Genomic DNA, 21341 nt, shown 5'->3' on the forward strand with positions numbered 1-21341 from the left:
TCTGCGCAATGTAACAGAAAATCTATGTCTCCAAGTTTAATTGAAATGTGATTAGAACCAAAAAATTATGAATTATTATGCTTATTAGGGAATTAATATGAACAGATTTTTACCCCAAACTAATTAGGTTTGTACATTGTCCTAGAGCATCTTTGTACTAAGTTTCATTGAAATGGAATAATTAGTACCGTGAAAACTCCAAAATTTCGACCCCTCTAAAAATTCGATCGCCTATTTATTTGCCGGGTTTCCGTGTTTTATTTACCTCCAAATTTTCGACTCCACTAGAAATTGCCAACTCATTCTTATTCGAAAATTGCGACCAGTTTTAGTTTTCCCCCAAACGAAAAAAACAAACGATGTGAGCGTTCAAACAGGACCTTCCTCGAAGGCATGAATACTGAGAGATTTTTATTTTATTGGTAACGAAAATATATTCTAAATAAGCGAAGTTTCAAATAAAAACGAACACAAAAATCTCGGCATGCTGCGTTTCTGAATTGTTGATTATTACTGTACTCAGTAGTGATTATAATAATGTACACAAAATAAATTTGTTGAATGGTTATGAAATACAAATAAAAGTCAACTTAGTTTCATCGTAAGCGAATGATTCCGGTCTCGTATAAACGTTTGATGCTGTAGGATATCCGCCATGTTCTCTTAGGTCAAATAGGTCAAATCGCTAATTAACCAATCAAAAAGCTGGATGATGCCAACGTGTTCAAATTACCATAGCTTATTTAAATATGTTAATGTTATTGAACGCAATGCGGAAGAGATTGATGTTGTAGTACGATATTTTGGCTTGGATTTTGATGCGAAAACGGCATGATTTTTTTTAAATAAAAAAATTAGTTGTTTTTAAAAGATAAACTGGTCATCTGAAGAATAATTTAACATTGTTCACAGTGATAACAGCTCATTCTCAAAAGGAAGCTTACCCGCTCACGCTTATAGTCACGATAAAAATCATACACGTGTACTCTTGAATAGACAGACGTCAATGACTACGGTAAAACTTAGACTCTATTTTAGCCGGCAGGATTGATTGAAATGTCCGAAAAATGACGCCAAAATACACCTTAAAAGTCCCATTTTATTTTCTTAAATCCCATTTTATTTTTTAATCCAAGGGCGAATTTACGGCAGAATTTGGTCCCTCAAATAAGGGACACGTGAGCTTTGATTCTAACCAGATACATTGCACTGGGTCGGGGAGATAGTTTGCTAAACTTCCATGTATCTTTTGTCCAATGGGTACCTGTACTTCGAACATTCGCAAGTTTTCCTAGGTAGTGCGAGACAGCTTTGTCTTTTGACCTATTAGTTTTGTGCTGACCTCTTCTCCGCGTCTTGATGTTTTGTTTTGCTTGTCATAATACTCACTGATTGATGACTTTGTTTAAATTTTGAGTTACAACTCGGCCACGACCTTTGCTTTTACCGTGAAACATGAGGAAGTTTACGTCAATTGACGGACATTGCATTTTTTAAAAACTAATGAAGCACACTGTCTATCATCCCCATTTTTTCATTTGCTGATTTCTATTCTGAAAAATTCGACCGTCCGAAAATGCACCTTAATTTTGACTCTAAAAACACGTCACATTTCTAACACCAATTATTTAAAACCGGTCGAAATTTTGGAGTTTTTACGGTACTTTAGATATCAGTGTGAAAGCTTAAAATTGGTTAATTATGCAAATTAGGTAATTAATATGTACAGATTTTAACCCACAATTATTCAGGTCTGTCTATTGTCCTACAGCATCCATGTACATTCATTGATATGTGATGTATAGTACCTGAGATATCAGTGTGAAAGTTGGTTAATTATGCAAATTAGGTGATTAATATGCACAAATATTTACCGGAAACTAATTGGGTCTGCATAATTCTAGATTCATTGAAATGTGATGATTAGTACTTTAGATATCAGTAGAAAAGCTGAAAATTAATTATGCAAATTAGGTAATTAATATGCACAATTATTTACCCTAAAACTAATCAGGTCTCTGCATAGTCCTAAAGGATCTATGTACCAAGTTTCATTGAAATGCGATGATTAGTACTTGAGATACCTGTGGAAAAGCTGAAAATTAACTAATTATGCAAATTAGGTGATTAATGTGCACAAATATTTATCGAAAACAATCGATCTCTGCATAGTCTTGAGTATGTAAGTACCAAGTTTCATTGAAATGTAATGCTAACTACTTATATCAAATGCTGAAAATTAATTAATTATGCAAATTAGGTAATTAATATGTACTGATATTACCATAAAAACTATCAGGTCTGTGCAGTGTCGTATGACATCTATGTACCAAGTTTCATTGAAATGTGATGATTAGTACTTGAGATATCAGTGGAAAAACCGAAAATTGACTAATCATTATGCAAATTAGGTAATTAGTATCCACGGATTATTACCAAAAACTAATCAAAACCTAGCATTAGTTCAGAGCATCTATGTACCAAGTTTCATCAAAATCCAATGAGTGGTTGTTTAGATATCAGTGGAACAGTCATGGAACCACTAAAAAATAGCTAATTATCATGCAAATTAGGTAATTAATATGCACGGATTTTTACCAAAAATTAATCAAATCTGCGCATATGTTCAGAGCATCTATGTACCAAGTTTCATCAAAATCCAATGAGTGGTTCTTTAGATATCAGTGGAACAGTCATAGAACAGCTAAAAATTAGCTAATTATCATGCAAATTAGGTAATTAACGAGCATGGATTTTTACCAAAACCTAATCAAATCTGCGCATTGGCCCAGAGCATCTATGCACCAAGTTTCATCAAAAACCGATGTATGGTTCTTGAGATAGCAGTGGAACAGTCGGACACACACACATACACACACACACACACACATACACACACACACACACACATACACACACACACACACACACACACACACACATACACACATACACACACACATACAGACACACTAACTGCAAAGACTCCCATTTTGTGCTTCGCACATGGGAGTCAAAAATGAATGAAAATAAAAATATGGTTTAAATAAAAACAAATTGACTATTTGATCTGAATCATTATTTCTAAACAGCCTTGAAAAACAAACAATGCTAGCAGGAAATACAAATGGTAGCACATATGTGGGAGCCTCACTTTGAGAATTAAATGCAAATTGGTACTTATGTTGGAGCCTCACTTTGAGAATTAAATGCAAATTGATACTTATGTTGGAGCCTTACTTTCAGAAATCAATGCAAATTGGTAGTACACACAAACTGAATCTATGAAAAATACGTACACAAATATAATTACCGATATGTTCAAAATTGTACATTTTAACAGTTTGACTGAAATGAGGAAAAGATCTTCCGGAGCAAAAATAGCTTGGTCCTGTGAATGACCTGGAGAAGGTACAGCACAGAGTGTTTCCCAAAAAATGGGGTTCAGGAAAGTCAGATTTGTGGTTAATGTGATCCAAGTATAAAACAACTCCTTTAACTATCACAGCTTTGACCACTTTAAAGCGGTGAAATCAAAGAATAAACGCAAGAATGAGGAAAAGAAAGTCACTGGAGAATTTCAAATACCGGGGTGCTCGGTGAAAATTCATTCTGTGATTACCCCTACTCACAACATAATTTTATCCTTGACCCTCAAATGACTTCCATCAACGAAAAGCAGGGCATCATTTGTACTTTTTCACAAGCTAGCTTTTGTGAGTGGCCATATGTTACCAGGCAAAGTGTACCGGTACTTTTAAACAAAAGAATTAAACCAACATGGCTAGTATTCAGACCCAAATCATTACAGCTTACGTAGTGAAGAGCATTATAGTTGGAAAGACAATAAACGGCATATGTACCTTCATCTCCAACAGCTGACGAATACGTGGATGTTGCTTCTCTTGTTATCGATGAACCCCGGCACAACTCGTCTCTGGTAATAAGAATGCACTGTCGACGAAACTCGTCTAGAATTCCCATTCGCTGTGAAGAAAGGAACACATAATTGAACCTTGTTTATATACAAATAATCAACAGTGGTCAATATCTTTTTTTGTTGACCTGAATAATGTAAACAGTGATGAAACCAAACTTATTCATATTCACCTTGTGTACCACCCCAAAATGTAATGAATCTAATACACTAGATTTCTCAGCATAACTATACATCTTTATTTGCATATCATTCTCAAGCAGAGTTTTGACAATTTGTGAGAAAAGAAGTGATTTCATCCCAAAAACCACCTTAAATCAGGTGCATTTGAAATAAAGTACAAGATATTAAATAAATGTTTCTCAATTTTGGTCAATTTCACTGAGAAAATTTCGCAAAGATAAGGGAAACACTGTCCTCCTAGATTATTATTACAGCAGTGATGGTATAGAAAGGTCAAATGATGAGTACACTAACTCCCAAACTGGTTATAGAAGCTGATGAAGTAATATAGTAAAGAATTTATTATGAAACAAAATAAAATTTGAGGCACTAGTTTTTGTCATATCCTCCTGCGAGGAATTTAAAAGCACTATAAATTCTTGGTATTTTGGAGCCTAACTTTGAGAAATCAATGCAAATTAGTTAGTCACAAAAATGACTTTCCAAAAGTATCAGAAAATTGTGTAAGCCTCAACCACCATGCTGCTTTTGAAATGAGGTAACACACTTTGTGAACTAACACAAGTCACATATGGTGTTAAAGCCAGCACAAATGTTACAATGGGTCAATTGTTCACAAACATCACAAACCACCCTAGTTTTAAAGCTGTCTGACAGGATATAACTTTGATGCAAGCAACTTCACAAGGACACAGTATTTTAAGAACCGGTACACTGTCATCTACAATAGGTTAGGCAGGAATAATTAACATATACGTGCTGGTACACCTAATCATTACAGAAATAAAGCTAGTTCAATTCAATGCACACAATCTGCATATTATAATTTTTTTTTCCAACTCAAATACTCATCTATTATGCAAATTCTGATATAGGCATGCCTATTTATTACACTTCAGATAGTCTGAATTATTACCCACAATGCCCTGTTAATACAAAGACTTCGTGCTTAAACAATGTTTTTAGTTTTGTGACACAATGAAAAAAAAAACCATAGCTGTCTGATCGTGCTGGGCTTGATGTTGGGACCCTCTTTTGAGGGCTTGCCACTAGCTAACTAGCGTTGGTCCTTGTGCTTACAATACAGGGTCCATAGCACCAAGAACCAAATCATTTCCAAGACTTTTCCAGACCTTTTCCCAAACTTTCTTGCATCCCCCCCCCCCCCCAAGACATTTTGACCTTTAATTTAGGCCAACATCAACAAAGCTCATCAAAGTTCTGAGGATATGGTAGTTCCCTGGAGAAAACGGGCCTTTATAAAATGAATTACTGTAAAAGGATTAATTATTCACTGGGTTTTAATTTTGCTTATTTCGCTGACTGGAAAATGCGCTATATTAAAAACCAGTGAATATGTAAAATTTAGCATAGAAAACATGATCCAAATGATAAAACAGTGAATTTAAAACCCACTGAATATGCCTGAAATGCTAAATCAGTGAAATTTAAACTCAGTGAAAATTAATCATTTTAACTACTACGAAGAAATTTAAAGACTTTTCAAAGATTTTTTTTTATTTTTCCTGTAATTTAAAGACAACCCAAAGACTTTCCAGACCTCAAAAAATCCAAAGACTTTCAAAGGATTTTCCCAACGTTATGAACCCTGTACATAGTACTGTAAAAAAAAATATCACCCCATTTAGTTGGTCCAATTTATTACCCACAATGCACTGTACATAATAGAGGAACTTGAGCCAGTTTAGTTGGTCCAACTTATTACCCACAATGCCCTGTACATAATAGAGGAACTTGAGCCAGTTTAGTTGGTCCAATTTATTACCCACAATGCACTGTACATAATAGAGGAACTTGAGCCAGTTTAGTTGATCCAACTAATTACCAACAATGCACTGTACACAATAGAGGAATATGACCCAGTTCAGTTCATCCTAATTATTACCCATGATGCACTTTTCATGTGTAGATTCTAAGAGAAATTCTGACCAAATTTATCCAAAATAATACTCATATGTGATGTTATGTAGATTGTAATAGAGGAAATATGACCCAGTTCTGGTTATTCCAATGGTCACCCATAATGCACTGTTCATCAAGCTTTTAATAGAGACCTTTGTTTAAGGTGTGCATTACAAAATACTGGTATAGTGTTTTCCTATTTTAATTCACAATTGTTCACAACTATGTCTTGCAATGTTGACATGAATAAACAGGTCACCTCATCCATCACTGTTATTGCTATAATATGACTACCGGTATTAATCATGAATATTTAAGAATACCATAACGAGGTATAATGTTTCCATTTTTAATTTACCATTGTTTACAACCATGTCAACACAATGTTGACCTACATTATTATGGTTATAATTTGACTACTAATTATGAAAACTTAATGATCAAGGTGACCACATAACCAGGCCGAGAGTTTACCATTTCTCAACATACGAGAATGAAAAGAGGAAGAACTATTTTTTTTAAACAAAATAAAATTTGAATTTATCATTTTGCTAAGGATAAGGAGGGAGTTTCTAAAGAGGGTTGGGTTAGTTGGAACATCGTGGGAGATTTGTTGAGCTTAAGGAGGTAGTGATCACATGCAAGCTAGTAAATAACACAACTGTCGTACGTGTGTCATACTCGGTCATATTTGAATGTTTTTTGTGATGATAAAGTGACTATAATTGTGTTCAGCACTTAGTGTGCACAATTTAGGTAAAGACAAACCAGACAACAGAAGAACAGGAATAGCATGAAGTAAAATTTGCACTTTGTGCAGTTTTGACGACAGTGTTGTTTTAAGGAGAGTTATCATCGTAGAATGTCATTTTTATAATGGGTAGAATGCAATGTATAGAATAGTAAGATACCAAATTTATTTATAGAAAATTTTAAAACATGCAGCACAACGAACACCATCGCATGTTAGCCTCTTCACCACCATTCCCATCTTTTCATCATAAATTCACAAAATAGTCCTGTTTATAGTCTGCACTTTTCTTCAGGAGATTGGGACAAAAATTATCAAATTTTTCGAGTAAAAACTGAAAATATATTCAAATTTTGTCTGCTGACTCCAAAAATATTGAAGAATATGAGAAAAAAAGTGCAGAAATAGTTTGGCGAGAAAGTCTGGTGGTGAAAAGATTAAGAACTCTTTTTGAAGCAACAGGTGGTTGGCATAGCAACCCTGAGTTATATATGAGACTTTCTTATGTGATGATTGGCCAGTTATCTGGCCAATGGATAATATGTCATGTGACATGGGGTATACTTATGATATTAGCTAGCAAATAGCTGGAAAATGATTTTTTGGGGTGACCAAATTTTTTCTTTTCTTTTTCTGCATATACATAGCATAAACATTGTAACATTCTACCTTAGTGTGCTCATTTGACAACACAAAGATTATTTCGGCTCTTATTACATGGCTTAAAAAACAGCTCATGTCTCATTTGAAGACATATACATGAAAGAAATACGAATACCAAAATAACAGTTCCTTCTTTTCTATAGGTATACAATCTAACTAATGCATAAGCAAGGGGATTTTCTAGAGAAAAACTGCAAGAGAGAGCACTGCAATTCAGTGGCGCCACCAAGTGGGGGAGATAGGGTTCTCACTACCAGGGTGTTGAGTTTTTGATAATTCTAAGTTAAAACGGAGCATTCTATGGCTTCCTTGGGGCCAAAATTACTATCAGACAGGTCACAGTTGAAGACTGTGGCCGCATGTGATCCCTGGTCAATCAGAATTTTATGGTTGCCAGAGGATCTGCTCCCCAGGGTGAGAGGATGCGAGGCCATGGCGTGAGGGCGCTACGACCCTGTTCCATTGTTTAAAAAATCCTTGCATAAACAAGTAATTACCATAAGTGTTTGGTCATCCAACGACTCCAACTTTGCACCATCAATTTCTTTTGTCTTGAAGAGGTCAGCATAGCGATACAAATCTGTGACAGCCATCCATTCTAACACCTGATCTCTTGACCACTGGCTAACAGGCTAAAATAACGACATGTGAAATTACAGTTTAACAGTAGTCAGTTTAAAACATACAGTAAACATTATTGTATTCTCGTTTATTTTTATTATCACAAAAGTAAAACTCAAGTTTAACAAAAAAGTATAACGATCCCATGAGAAATCATGACTCAATGATTACCACTTAAATGGGCAATACTGCAAAAAGCTGTTATTAATTGTGATTTATTTACATCTACTGTAAACCTTTTATTTTTATAGGCATTTAATTTCACTATTTCCATGTTTTGAGCAATTTCACTGGGTTTTAAGTTCTCAAACATGGCAGGAAAACAATGAATTGTATTGTTATTTCACATGTTGATATAGATTCAATCTAGCAATTTTCACTTATTAGCAAAAATAAAAAATCATTAAATAATTAATGCATTTACAGTATTTTGATGATAGCTAAATGTGTTAAAGTGAGGGAGTCATCACCTACGCAGACGTCATGTGGCCATAGTGTGTCATTGTTTACAAACAAGCGTCTACCCATGAGCCTTTGTGTTCTTAGAGTGTGTCATTGTTTGGGACTCAATTATCGCACATGCACAGGTGAGGATCCTCTCGCTTTAAATAAAAACCTGGCAAATTTAACCACATTGTAATATTTCCTTCACAAACCAGTGAATATAAAATGTAGTGACTATATCAGATCTGTTGAATTTCGACCCAGTGAATATGTCTATTTCTGCAGCCAGTCTTTTGATGTAAACCATGTCGATGCTTACCACATATACATGGGAATATTCAGGCACACTAACGTCGTTCCTTTCACATCTGTATTTCGGCGCGTGTAAAGAACAAACTTCATGGAACACACAGTGACACAGTTCGCAGAGCTTACTGGCTTTACCATTTGACCATATGTAGTCTTTACCTGCAATACACAGTTGAATTAGTCAATAGAATCTTATGACCCTTGCGCTTCCATTGTCATTTAGTAACCCGCACATACCTCTAGGGTTCACTGAATGAAACATACTATACTAAGGTCAATTCAATATTTTTGAAACTACTTGGCTCAAACTTGAGCAAAACCTACTTGACCTTGTTTCTGACAAATATAGAGATTCAAATAGTTCACTATTTGAACAAAATAAACCTGCAAAACTCTTTCCATGTTGATTAGGTAACAAGAGGTAAATAGATCATTTTCCGTTCACTGCGAGAATCACATGTTATGCGTGAAATCGAACGTAAAAACAGGACAAACAAAGGTCATAGCGTCGTAGTGGCGTCAAACATCGCGTGGGATTCAACAAACGCGAAAGCATTTTGGGGACATTTCCATACTTAATAATGTGCTGTCCACATTTGATGATAGACAATTTCGATTAAGTGAGGGTATTCAGAAGCAATATTCCTCTGTCGAAGATCGGCCGGTCGATGTGAGCTACGAAGTAAAGAAATTCGAGTTGAAAATCAAATCGTTTGATTTTTACAGCAGACGTTCGACGCGCGTCTTTCATGCATCTCGCGAGATCTCGCAATTGTACGGAAAATCACCTATTATGTCCAGTCCAAAATTAACAAACAAATTGCAAAAAATGGCATCTAAATTTTTGTAGTAAAAACAATGGCTTCAATTTTTCTCCACAATACCTACACAATGATGGATCAAACTACATGTGCAGAGATATGAACAACTGCACATCCATGATTCCAAATACATCACCATGTATCTACCATACCAAACAGGAATTCTTTTTAAATTTTCTTTGATTTTTAGACTGTCTCAGATTTATTTTACCATTTACTCCTTGGAGCTTTTTAGAATCAATGTCCTTTATAAATCAAAAAGTTTGTACATAGATCAGAAAATCCATTTGTTGCAAGCGTGGAGATCTATATGCCAATATTTCTACATGTAGTACATGATACTGTAGCTATATATGTACTAGCACAAATTTAGACACCCACATGGAAATCATGCCAAACCGTTGAACATGGTTCTAGAATTGTAGTTCTAATGATATTACAATGCAACCACAGCAATAATGGTGATGTCATCAGCAATAATGGTGATGTCATCAGCAATAATGGTGATGTCATCAGCAATAATTGTGATGTCATCAGTAAATCAGCAATAAATGAAATGTCATCCAATCAGAATAATAATTGCTGCCAATAATTTTTGTCCGATTTGACTGATTGGTTAGAAGCATTACTGTTCAATAATGGGTGTTTTTATTTTTCAGGTTTCTGAGTTTACTGCTAATATCTGATTTTACTAAGTTAACCCTTTTGTGTATGTATTTTCTATATATTCTCTGTTAATTATAAACTAAATAGACATAATTGGTTGCAAGTCTTCATGAAAAAAAAAATCACCAAAAATATGAAAAAAAAATTCAGTTCATTTCACACAAGAACTTGCGTGACCTAAAAAAAAATGAGGCTAATAGTAACATTACCCTGGGCAATGTCATGAAACCATGAAGTCCAGCCTCATGTTACAACTAAGAACCTTGTGCAACATCCTTTTCTGAAATTCTACACCAAGTTTAACACACATTTGCATCCTTCTCAAGTTGATCTCCCAAATTTAAGTCTTCCTGTCTAGATTATTTAATATTGCATGAATTTGTGAAAATAACAAATCAGATGAATATTACCAGATAAACAGATATTTGGATGTGATACATTGAATTTATTGGGGAGCCAACAAACAAAATTTTAGTAAATTTTCAGTTTTTACTCAAAACATTTGGCTATTTTTTGTTCCATCCTTATGAAGGAAAGTGCAGACTATGAACGGGAGTATTTTGTGATGAAAAAACTGAACTGGTGGAGAAAACGTTGAAGAATCATTTATGACATAAAGTCACAGTGTGGGATATAATATTATTAAAACACATTCAAACTTTAAGAAAATTTGAATTAGTAAACTGTTCAATTTTAAAAATCAAATAGTGAACAAAATTGAAAGTCTAAGAAATAAAGTTGATTCAACCACACTGCGGTATTACCAATATTGAGTACTGACTCAAAATTTGTTGGTTTTCACATGAAATTCCACTCCAATTGTTGAATACAGGCATATTGACCAATGTTTTTTTTTTTACATTGTATGTGAGAGATGCAGATTGACACATTTACTTACAGTGTCGGCAGAGTTGAGGTGTAATAAAGTAGGCATCGGTGATATTGTGGCCCCTTGGAGTGGCTGTGAATGTACAAAATAAAAGACAATATTACTTACAATTGTTATTATTATTCCGCTATACGCATACTTTACAATACATGTACCTTTTCAAATAACAAGAATTCCAAATAATTAAAACAATTTCAAAGGATCAGACCTTGAAAACATACTGGCATAGTGTACAATTATAACTCAAGCCCTCCCCCAACATTTCCATTCAAACAGTATCACCATGGTAGATCCTCGTCATCACTTAATTCTCCATCAAATTTCCATTCAAACAAACATACATACACACAGAGATACAGACAGTATCACCACGGTAGATCCTTATCATCACTTAATTCCTCATCACATTTCAAGTCAAACAAACATACATACAGACAGACATACAGACAGTATCACCACGGTAGAACCGTGTCATCATTTGATTCCTCATCACATTTCAAGTCAAACAAACATACATACATACAGACAGACATACAGACAGTATCACCACGGTAGAACCGTGTCATCATTTGATTCCTCATCACATTTCAAGTCAAACAAACATACATACAGACAGACAGACAGACAGACAGACATACAGACATACAGACAGTATCACCACGGTAGAACCGTGTCATCATTTGATTCCTCATCACATTTCAAGTCAAACAAACAGCCAATATCACAACATTTCATTGTGCATATTAGTAAATAAAATTAAGCTTGAAAGATTTTTTTTAATAATTCAAGGTAACTAATGCAAGAAATAAAGTTCATCATTAAAACAAAAACATACTTTTAATTTTGCAGACAGAACAGTACACAGATTTTATGGTGAACAGAATGTGATTACAACTTTTAGTATGGTTAAATATTACCTTGTTTGTTGAAACAGACATGTGTTAGATTTTTATTGACATTTTAAGGTTGAGAAAATAAAACATGAAATTCAAGTTCATACAAAATATTTGAGTATCATAACCATAACCACAGATATCATAATTTGTATAATTTTCAACATTCATGGCCTACAGGTCCTGCTTACAAAAAAAGTAATTATGTTTGGAAATCATGTGAAAACACACGTCGAGTAGAGACTTTGTTTTCATTACAGAATACAAATATTAATATAAAGTACACTGACATAGACACAAGCAGGTTTCACTTGCACTTTAAATACATGCAGCTTCAATGTTGTTTTCAAGAACTGAATCTAAATTTTAATGAGACTATTAACTGTTTTCTTTGCCAAACTTGTTTTTCTAGTTTCCATTTGAATTGAACCAATTAATAAATGTTATTTTGAAAATGAGAACAATAAAGATGGGGCAAAAAATGGCATTTCAGACTTTTCCCTCTTACAACACATTCGGTGCCAATTTGTCTACATTATTTTCTGGATAATTTTAAATTAAATCTTAAAAAACTGTTCACAGCAACAGTGTGTGAAAAGCAGCACAGACTTAAATTCAATATTCACAATATGACCAGAGAATACAGTTTATGGATAAATATAATAATCAAGATCAAGAGAATCAAGATCAGTGCTCCTAGAGAGAATCAAAATCATTGCTCCCATAGGGAATCAAGATCGGTGCTTCCATAGAAAATCTGTGCTCTCATAAATAAACAGAGAAGTTCAGAGAAAGAATCCAGATCAGTGCTCCTAGAGAGAATCCAGATCAGTGCTCCTAGAGAGAATCCAGATCAGTGCTCCTAGAGAGAATCAAAATCAGTGCTCCCATAAGGAATGAAGATCGGTGCTCCCATAGGGAATGAAGATCGGTGCTCGCCATAGGGAATGAAGATCGGTGCCCGCCATAGGGAATGAAGATCGGTGCCCGCCATAGAGAATGAAGATCGGTGCCCCCCATAGGGAATGAAGATCGGTGCCCCCCATAGGGAATGAAGATCGATGCCCCCCATAGGGAATGAAGATCGGTGCCCCCCATAGGGAATGAAGATCAGTGCTGCCATAGGGAATGAAGATCGGTGCTCCCTTAGGGAATGAAGATCGGTGCTCCCATAGGGAATGAAGATTGGTGCTCCCATAGGGAATGAAGATTGGTGCTCCCTTAGGGAATGAAGATTGGTGCTCCCTTAGGGAATGAAGATCGGTACTCCCTTAGGGAATGAAGATTGGTGCTCCCTTAGGGAATGAAGATCGATGACCCTATAAAAAAATAAAGATCTGTGCGCCCATAAATAAACAAGTTCCGCGAGAAAATCAAGATCAGTGCTTCTAAAGGGAATCCAAATCAGTGCTCCCATAGAGAATCAAGATCGGTGCTCCCATGGAGAATCAAGATCGGTGCTCCAATAGGGCAACAAATCATACCAAAAACTGTATAAGATTGTTGGGCAATGTGAAAAATTTGGGTTAAGTAACACAATCAAGTGGATATGGGTTTACCGAAAGTCGGTAAATGTCATCTTATTACTGTACATATACATGTACAGAGGGATAATCAGTGAAATTAGCCAAACATGTTAGAAATAATAGGCTGACAAATACACTAGGCATTGAAGATTCACAAACCACAGATATGCACGCATGATCCACGTCATCAGTACGTACATTTGTATATAGTAGTGGTAAAAACATCATTATAAGAAAAATCACCAAAACATGATTTTTATTGTAGTTTACCGACCAACCAACGCACCACACATGTATCATGACGGGGAAATTAAGTATACCGGCAACTGAATCATGTTAAAAGTAAAAGCATTGATAATGATGAAAAAAAAAGTTACATACTAGTAAATATATTATTACAATAAAGAAAATTACAATCACCATCAATATTTGTTGCCTTACCTTGCTTCTCCATCAGGCACATGGTTCCATCAAATGACAGAGATAGACATAGGGAGCAGAGAGACAAGCCTAGTATTGATGAATTGATTGCCGCTAATGTAGTGTGTGCACGTTACTCTACCATATAACTTGATAGGGTTGGCAAGCAATGGAAAATTAAATCTGCTACAAACATTGCTAGTACCGGTACACCTAGACTACATGAAAGAATACTACCGCAGACATCAGAAATAGATAGTTACGATGTAAGGTAAAGCATAACGAGTACTGGTTCTTGGTGGGAAGCTGTTGAGCAATATCTGATTTTGACGTCACTAATATTGTCATGGCAATGAGCAAACCAGCTATGCACATGAGCAGGACAAAGACGCGCCTTCTGGGTATGAAAAAAAAAAAGACACTACACACGTCAATCCTGCAGAAGTGTAACCACGGTGACCACAGATATTCAATTAGAGAATCGGTGAAAGACAGAACAGTGGATCTTTATATTGAATACCACATAATTGAGCGTTTTTTTTCTCTTTTTTTTTTTTAGCAGTTATTCGTCTGCCCTGGACAACACCTGCTGAGTCCGCGTCAATTGTTATGTCATATGAGTAGGCAGACATGCGTCATTATGACAATTATGGCGCTAAAAGCAGTTTGGAAGTATCCTCACCCAAAGTTTTAACATAATTTGTTCTTTTAACAAATTAAACACCGTCGGAAATGAAATGCTCACCTTGTGGATAAGTTTCAATCCTAGAAAGTTTTAACAAATGTCATGTACTAAATATGTCATATGATTTATGACGTGATTAATTTTGACCACCTATGTCATTTACATACATGTGCAAGCACTACTAATAGAGTAAATACAGTACAACATGTACTTATCAATATTTAAAACATGCAGTTTAATTAACTAATTACGTATTATAATTATCTGCATCATGAATTAGAAGGATATTCACTAAATTAGCTGCATTGTGAATTAGCAGTATATTCACTAAATTAGCTGCACCACGAAATAGCAGGATATTCACTAAATTAGAAACATCATGAATTAGAAGAATATTCGCTAAATTATCTGCATCATGAATTAGAAGGATATTCACTAAATTAGCTGCAATGTGAATTAGAAGGATATTCACTAAATTAGCTGCACCACGAAGTAGCAGGATATTCACTAAATTAGAAACATCATGAATTAGAAGAATATTCACTAAATTAGCTGCATTGTGAATTAGAAGGATATTTACTAAATTAGCATGAATTAGCAAAATATTCACTAAATTAGCTGCATTGTGAATTAGCATTATATTCACTAAATTAGCTGCACCATGAAGTAGCAGGATATTCACTATAAAATTAGAAGCATCATGAATTAGCTGGATATTCGCTAAATTATCTGCATCATGAATTAGCTGGATATTAACTAAATTAGCTGCATTGTGAATTAGAAGGATATTCACTAATTTAGCATCATGAATTAGCAAAATATTCACTAAATTAGCTGCATTGTGAATTAGAAGGATATTTCACTAAATTAGCTGCACCATGAAGTAGCTGGATATTCACTAAATGATCTGCATCATGAATTAGAGGGAAATTCACTAAATTAGCTGCATTGTGAATTAGAAGGATATTTACTAAATTAGCATGAATTAGCAAAATATTCACTAAATTAGCTGCATTGTGAATTAGCATTATATTCACTAAATTAGCTGCACCATGAAGTAGCAGGATATTCACTAAATTAGAAGCATCATGAATTAGCTGGATATTCACTAAATTATCTGCATCATGAATTAGCTGGATATTAACTAAATTAGCTGCATTGTGAATTAGAAGGATATTCACTAATTTAGCATCATGAATTAGCAAAATATTCACTAAATTAGCTGCATTGTGAATTAGAAGGATATTCACTAAATTAGCAGCATCATGAGTTAGCTGGATATTCACTAAATTATCTGCATCATGAATTAGCTGGATATTAACTAAATTAGCTGCATTGTGAATTAGAAGGATATTAAATTAGTTTTATTTTACTGTATCATCACTACCAGAGGAGAGATTAGAAACCACCTGTAACTATGAATTCATCAAGCACAGGCACCTGGAGACTAATCAATAACCCAAATCTATTACCCACTACATAGCTGAATTTGCATCAACTTATGTAATCATCTCCTAGCAACCAAAATTCAACAATCAGTCCACAGAAACTGCAAGATTATCAGTTTATCTTTCTATGTAACCTATACATTGCATAATTGTTACTTAGCAACCAAAAGAGTTATTAAAGTAATAAGCTTTTAGTAACAAGTATTGGAACGAGATTCATCTCCGGAAAGTGAGAAACAGCTGATCAGAAATATAAAAAAAACTCTTTCATGCTTCACCTATTAATGGAAGTAAACTAAACACTAATAAAATTGTGAAGAGACTGAGAAGCACTATTACTATGGCAAAGAAGTAGGGAGGATAAATCACTATAAGCAAGGATATATGAAATAAATGTATGCAATTTGTGAAGATGCCATGATTCCAGTCAGACTAATGGAAGTGTGTTTCTAATAAACCAAATATTGTAATCTAAATCCTGTGGCTGTAATACAGCAGTATTAATAGATGAAAATTTCTCGTATATACCTAGCTGTAGCAAATGTAATTGCAAATTAATGAGCAGTGTGTGCTAACCGAAAGTCGTAAATGAAATGTATTACGAAGAAGTACAACACACCTGTAACAAGATACCGAGTAGATAGGGCATGCGACAAGAACAATGCTCTCTTAAATGAATATCTATATAATATTATAGAAAGTACAGCTGAACTCTTGAAAGTTATAAAATTACCCCTACAAGGTATGAACAAACAAAAGTACACTCAGATGTCAAAACAGCTGCGGTAACAAATTATTCATGCGGTCAAATAATTTGGTTAGGTATACATGTGTGTAGTAGGGTATTGAAAGGTAATTTCCAATTCCATAATTTTTTTTATGATGAATTTTGTAGTTACATTGCCTTCTAATATTTTCAAGTGATGAGCATCGATAAAATGCTGCACGTACATTTTCATAATACACAGTGTTTTCATGGTCTAGTCACCATGTTTGAAAGAATTGGTCCAGCATGCAACAGCAACAGCAACTGAAACAGGAAGTAAGCCCCACTGCATCGTTCTCTAGTGGCCATTACAAGATACAGGGTTGAAACGAACATACTAGGCACTGGAAACGCTAGTACATGTATATCGTCGTCAAATGTACGTGTTGTTTCTCCGATCAAACACAGAAGCGAGTATTAAAGAAATATAAAGCCAGGATTGAACCCTGGGTAATCCATTAGTGCAGACCTAAACACAGGTTGATGTACTTTGTTCACGGCAGTCCACAAATCCTCATTTAATCTCCAAAACGTATCCGATCAAGAATATATTTAAATCTCTTCTAGGAATTCATTAATATTCACTGTCTTTTATTAATATGCTACAAATAGTACACATGGATTAAGGTGAACAAGCATCGAGATGGTTTGTTTTTCTTCAGGATAAAAGTATAAAACACACAAAATCATGCACATAAAAAGGAGTGTGTACATGTATAATAACAAAAGGCTCAGATGAGCTTAAAACACAACAGGCAAGCAAAATATGCGTACACACACTGTTTTGATCGCACGAATAGAATTACCATTTTGAGACAGCTGGTCATTTGTTTAATGGTAAAATAGAGCCATCATTCCAATACGCCAGGCAGCAAAGGGGGGGGGGGTGAACTGCAACACAAAATAATGTTTCCATCACCTATTTTTGAGTTACATCTCATATCTAATATCTAGTCAATAATCGGCTTAAATGTATGTACTGTACAATACTTTATTTTTAGCTGGAATTAATTTTCACTGAAAAAGACTTTTGGGGTGATTTTTATAGAATTTATTTTCACTGATTTCTGACGAGTTGAATGTAAAATACAAGTATAGGAAAAATAGTATATTTGCTAGATTTTATCTTCACTGAATCATTCCTTCAGCGAAAATTGCGAAAATTAAATAACTGATTACTATTTCAGAATACCATCACTCTACACAGGTTTAGTCAGTTAAAATATTTATTTATAAACTGTGTTCGTCAGCACAACACACTTATTGGCATGTACGGTAGTAGAGAAAGGACGTGTAGTTTGGATGATTGAATCACTTGTACATGAATAAAGCCATGTATCTCTGTCAGAAAAAGTTGGACTTCTTTAGTTGTTTCAAATTTACATGTACAAACTATTTTATGAATTTGTCATTAATTTGTAAATACAGTACAGTACAGATTGAATACAGTACAGTACAGATTGAATACAGTACAGTACAGATTGAATACAATACAGATTGAATACAGTACAGTACAGATTGAATACAGTACAGTACAGTACAGTACAGATTGAATACAGTACAGTACAGATTGAATACAATACAGATTGAATACAGTACAGTACAGTACAGTACAGATTGAATACAGTACAGTACAGATTGAATACAATACAGATTGAATACAGTACAGTACAGTACAGTACAGTACAGATTGAATACAATACAGATTGAATACAGTACAGTACAGTACAGTACAGTACAGATTGAATACAGTACAGTACAGATTGAATACAATACAGATTGAATACAGTACAGTACAGTACAGATTGAATACAATACAGATTGAATACAGTACAGTACAGTACAGTACAGTACAGTACAGTACAGTACAGTACAGTACAGTACAGTACAGTACAGTACAGTACAGTACAGTACAGTACAGAGTGAAAACAGAACAGTACAGTACAGTACAGATTGAATACAGTACAGTACAGATTGAATACAGTACAGTACAGATTGAATACAGTACAGTACAGATTGAATACAATACAGATTAAATACAGTACAGTACAGATTGAATTGAATACAGTACAGTACAGATTGAATACAGTACAGTACAGTACAGTACAGTACAGTACAGTACAGAGTGAAAACAGAACAGTACAGTACAGTACAGATTGAATACAGTACAGTACAGATTGAATACAGTACAGTACAGATTGAATACAGTACAGTACAGATTGAATACAGTACAGTACAGAGTGAATACAGTACAGTACAGATTGAATACAATACAGATTAAATACAGTACAGTACAGATTGAATTGAATACAGTACAGTACAGATTGAATACAGTACAGTACAGTACAGTACAGTACAGTACAGTACAGAGTGAAAACAGAACAGTACAGTACAGTACAGATTGAATACAGTACAGTACAGATTGAATACAGTACAGTACAGATTGAATACAGTACAGTTCAGAGTGAATACAGTACAGTACAGATTGAATACAATACAGATTAAATACAGTACAGTACAGAGTGAATACAGTACAGTACAGATTGAATACAGTACAGTACAGATTGAATACAGTACAGTACAGATTGAATTGAATACAGTACAGTACAGATTGAATACAGTACAGTACAGTACAGTACAGTACAGTACAGAGTGAAAACAGAACAGTACAGTACAGTACAGATTGAATACAGTACAGTACAGATTGAATACAGTACAGTACAGATTGAATACAGTACAGTACAGATTGAATACAGTACAGTACAGATTGAATACAGTACAGTACAGATTGAATACAGTACAGTACAGATTGAATACAGTACAGTACAGATTGAATACAGTACAGTACAGATTGAATACAGTACAGTACAGATTGAATACAGTACAGTTCAGAGTGAATACAGTACAGTACAGATTGAATACAGTACAGTACAGATTGAATACAATACAGATTAAATACAGTACAGATTGAATTGAATACAGTACAGTACAGATTGAATACAGTACAGTACAGTACAGTACAGTACAGAGTGAAAACAGAACAGTACAGTACAGTACAGATTGAATACAGTACAGTACAGATTGAATACAGTACAGTACAGATTGAATACAGTACAGTACAGAGTGAATACAGTACAGTACAGATTGAATACAGTACAGTACAGTACAGTACAGTACAGTACAGTACAGTACAGTACAGAGTGAAAACAGAACAGTACAGTACAGTACAGATTGAATACAGTACAGTACAGATTGAATACAGTACAGTACAGATTGAATACAGTACAGTACAGATTGAATACAGTACAGTACAGATTAAATACAGTACAGTACAGATTAAATACAGTACAGTACAGATTGAATACAGTACAGTACAGATTAAATACAGTACAGTACAGATTAAATACAGTACAGTACAGATTAAATACAGTACAGTACAGATTAAATACAGTACAGTACAGATTGAATTGAATACAGTACAGTACAGATTGAATTGAATACAGTACAGTACAGATTGAATTGAATACAGTACAGTACAGATTGAATACAATACAGTACAGTACAATACAGTACAGTACAGTACAGTACAGTACAGAGTGAAAACAGAACAGTACAGTACAGTACAGATTGAATACAGTACAGTACAGATTGAATACAGTACAGTACAGTACAGTACAGTACAGTACAGTACAGTACAGTACAGTACAGTACAGTACAGTACAGTACAGATTGAATACAGTACAGTACAGTACAGTACAGTACAGTACAGTACAGTACAGTACAGTACAGTACAGTACAGTACAGTACAGTACAGTACAGTACAGATTGAATACAGTACAGATTGAATACAGTACAGTACAGTACAGTACAGTACAGTACAGTACAGTACAGTACAGTACAGATTGAATACAGTACAGATTGAATACAGTACAGATTGAATACAGTACAGTACAGTACAGTACAGTACAGTACAGTACAGTACAGTACAGTACAGTACAGTACAGTACAGTACAGTACAGTACAGTACAGTACAGTACAGTACAGTACAGTACAGTACAGTACAGTACAGTACAGTACAGTACAGTACAGTACAGTACAGTACAGATTGAATACAGTACAGTACAGATTGAATACAGTACAGTACAGATTGAATACAGTACAGTTCAGAGTGAATACAGTACAGTACAGATTGAATACAGTACAGTACAGATTGAATACAATACAGATTAAATACAGTACAGATTGAATTGAATACAGTACAGTACAGATTGAATACAGTACAGTACAGTACAGTACAGATTGAATACAGTACAGTACAGATTGAATACAGTACAGTACAGATTGAATACAGTACAGTACAGATTGAATACAGTACAGTACAGATTGAATACAGTAC

General features: G+C 34.5%; 1 protein-coding gene across 1 annotated transcript in view; it reads right to left on the reverse strand.

Moving 5' to 3' along the window:
- Positions 1-11364, reverse strand: part of LOC100372481 (phosphatidylinositol 3-kinase regulatory subunit gamma-like) — a 31946-nt gene extending 20582 nt beyond the window's left edge. The window contains exons 1-4 of the mRNA XM_078011434.2: positions 11217-11364; positions 8842-8990; positions 7955-8089; positions 3864-3987 (exon numbers count right to left, since the gene is read on the reverse strand). Of these exons, the coding sequence (XP_077867560.2) occupies positions 3864-3987; positions 7955-8050 (220 nt within the window). The 5' untranslated portion in view covers positions 8051-8089; positions 8842-8990; positions 11217-11364. The remainder of the gene's footprint in view (positions 1-3863; positions 3988-7954; positions 8090-8841; positions 8991-11216) is intronic.
- Between the last annotated feature and the right edge of the window lie 9977 nt (positions 11365-21341).

Source organism: Saccoglossus kowalevskii, chromosome 9 (assembly GCF_978046115.1).
Source record: "Saccoglossus kowalevskii chromosome 9, keSacKowa6.1, whole genome shotgun sequence".
NCBI lineage: Eukaryota > Metazoa > Hemichordata > Enteropneusta > Harrimaniidae > Saccoglossus > Saccoglossus kowalevskii.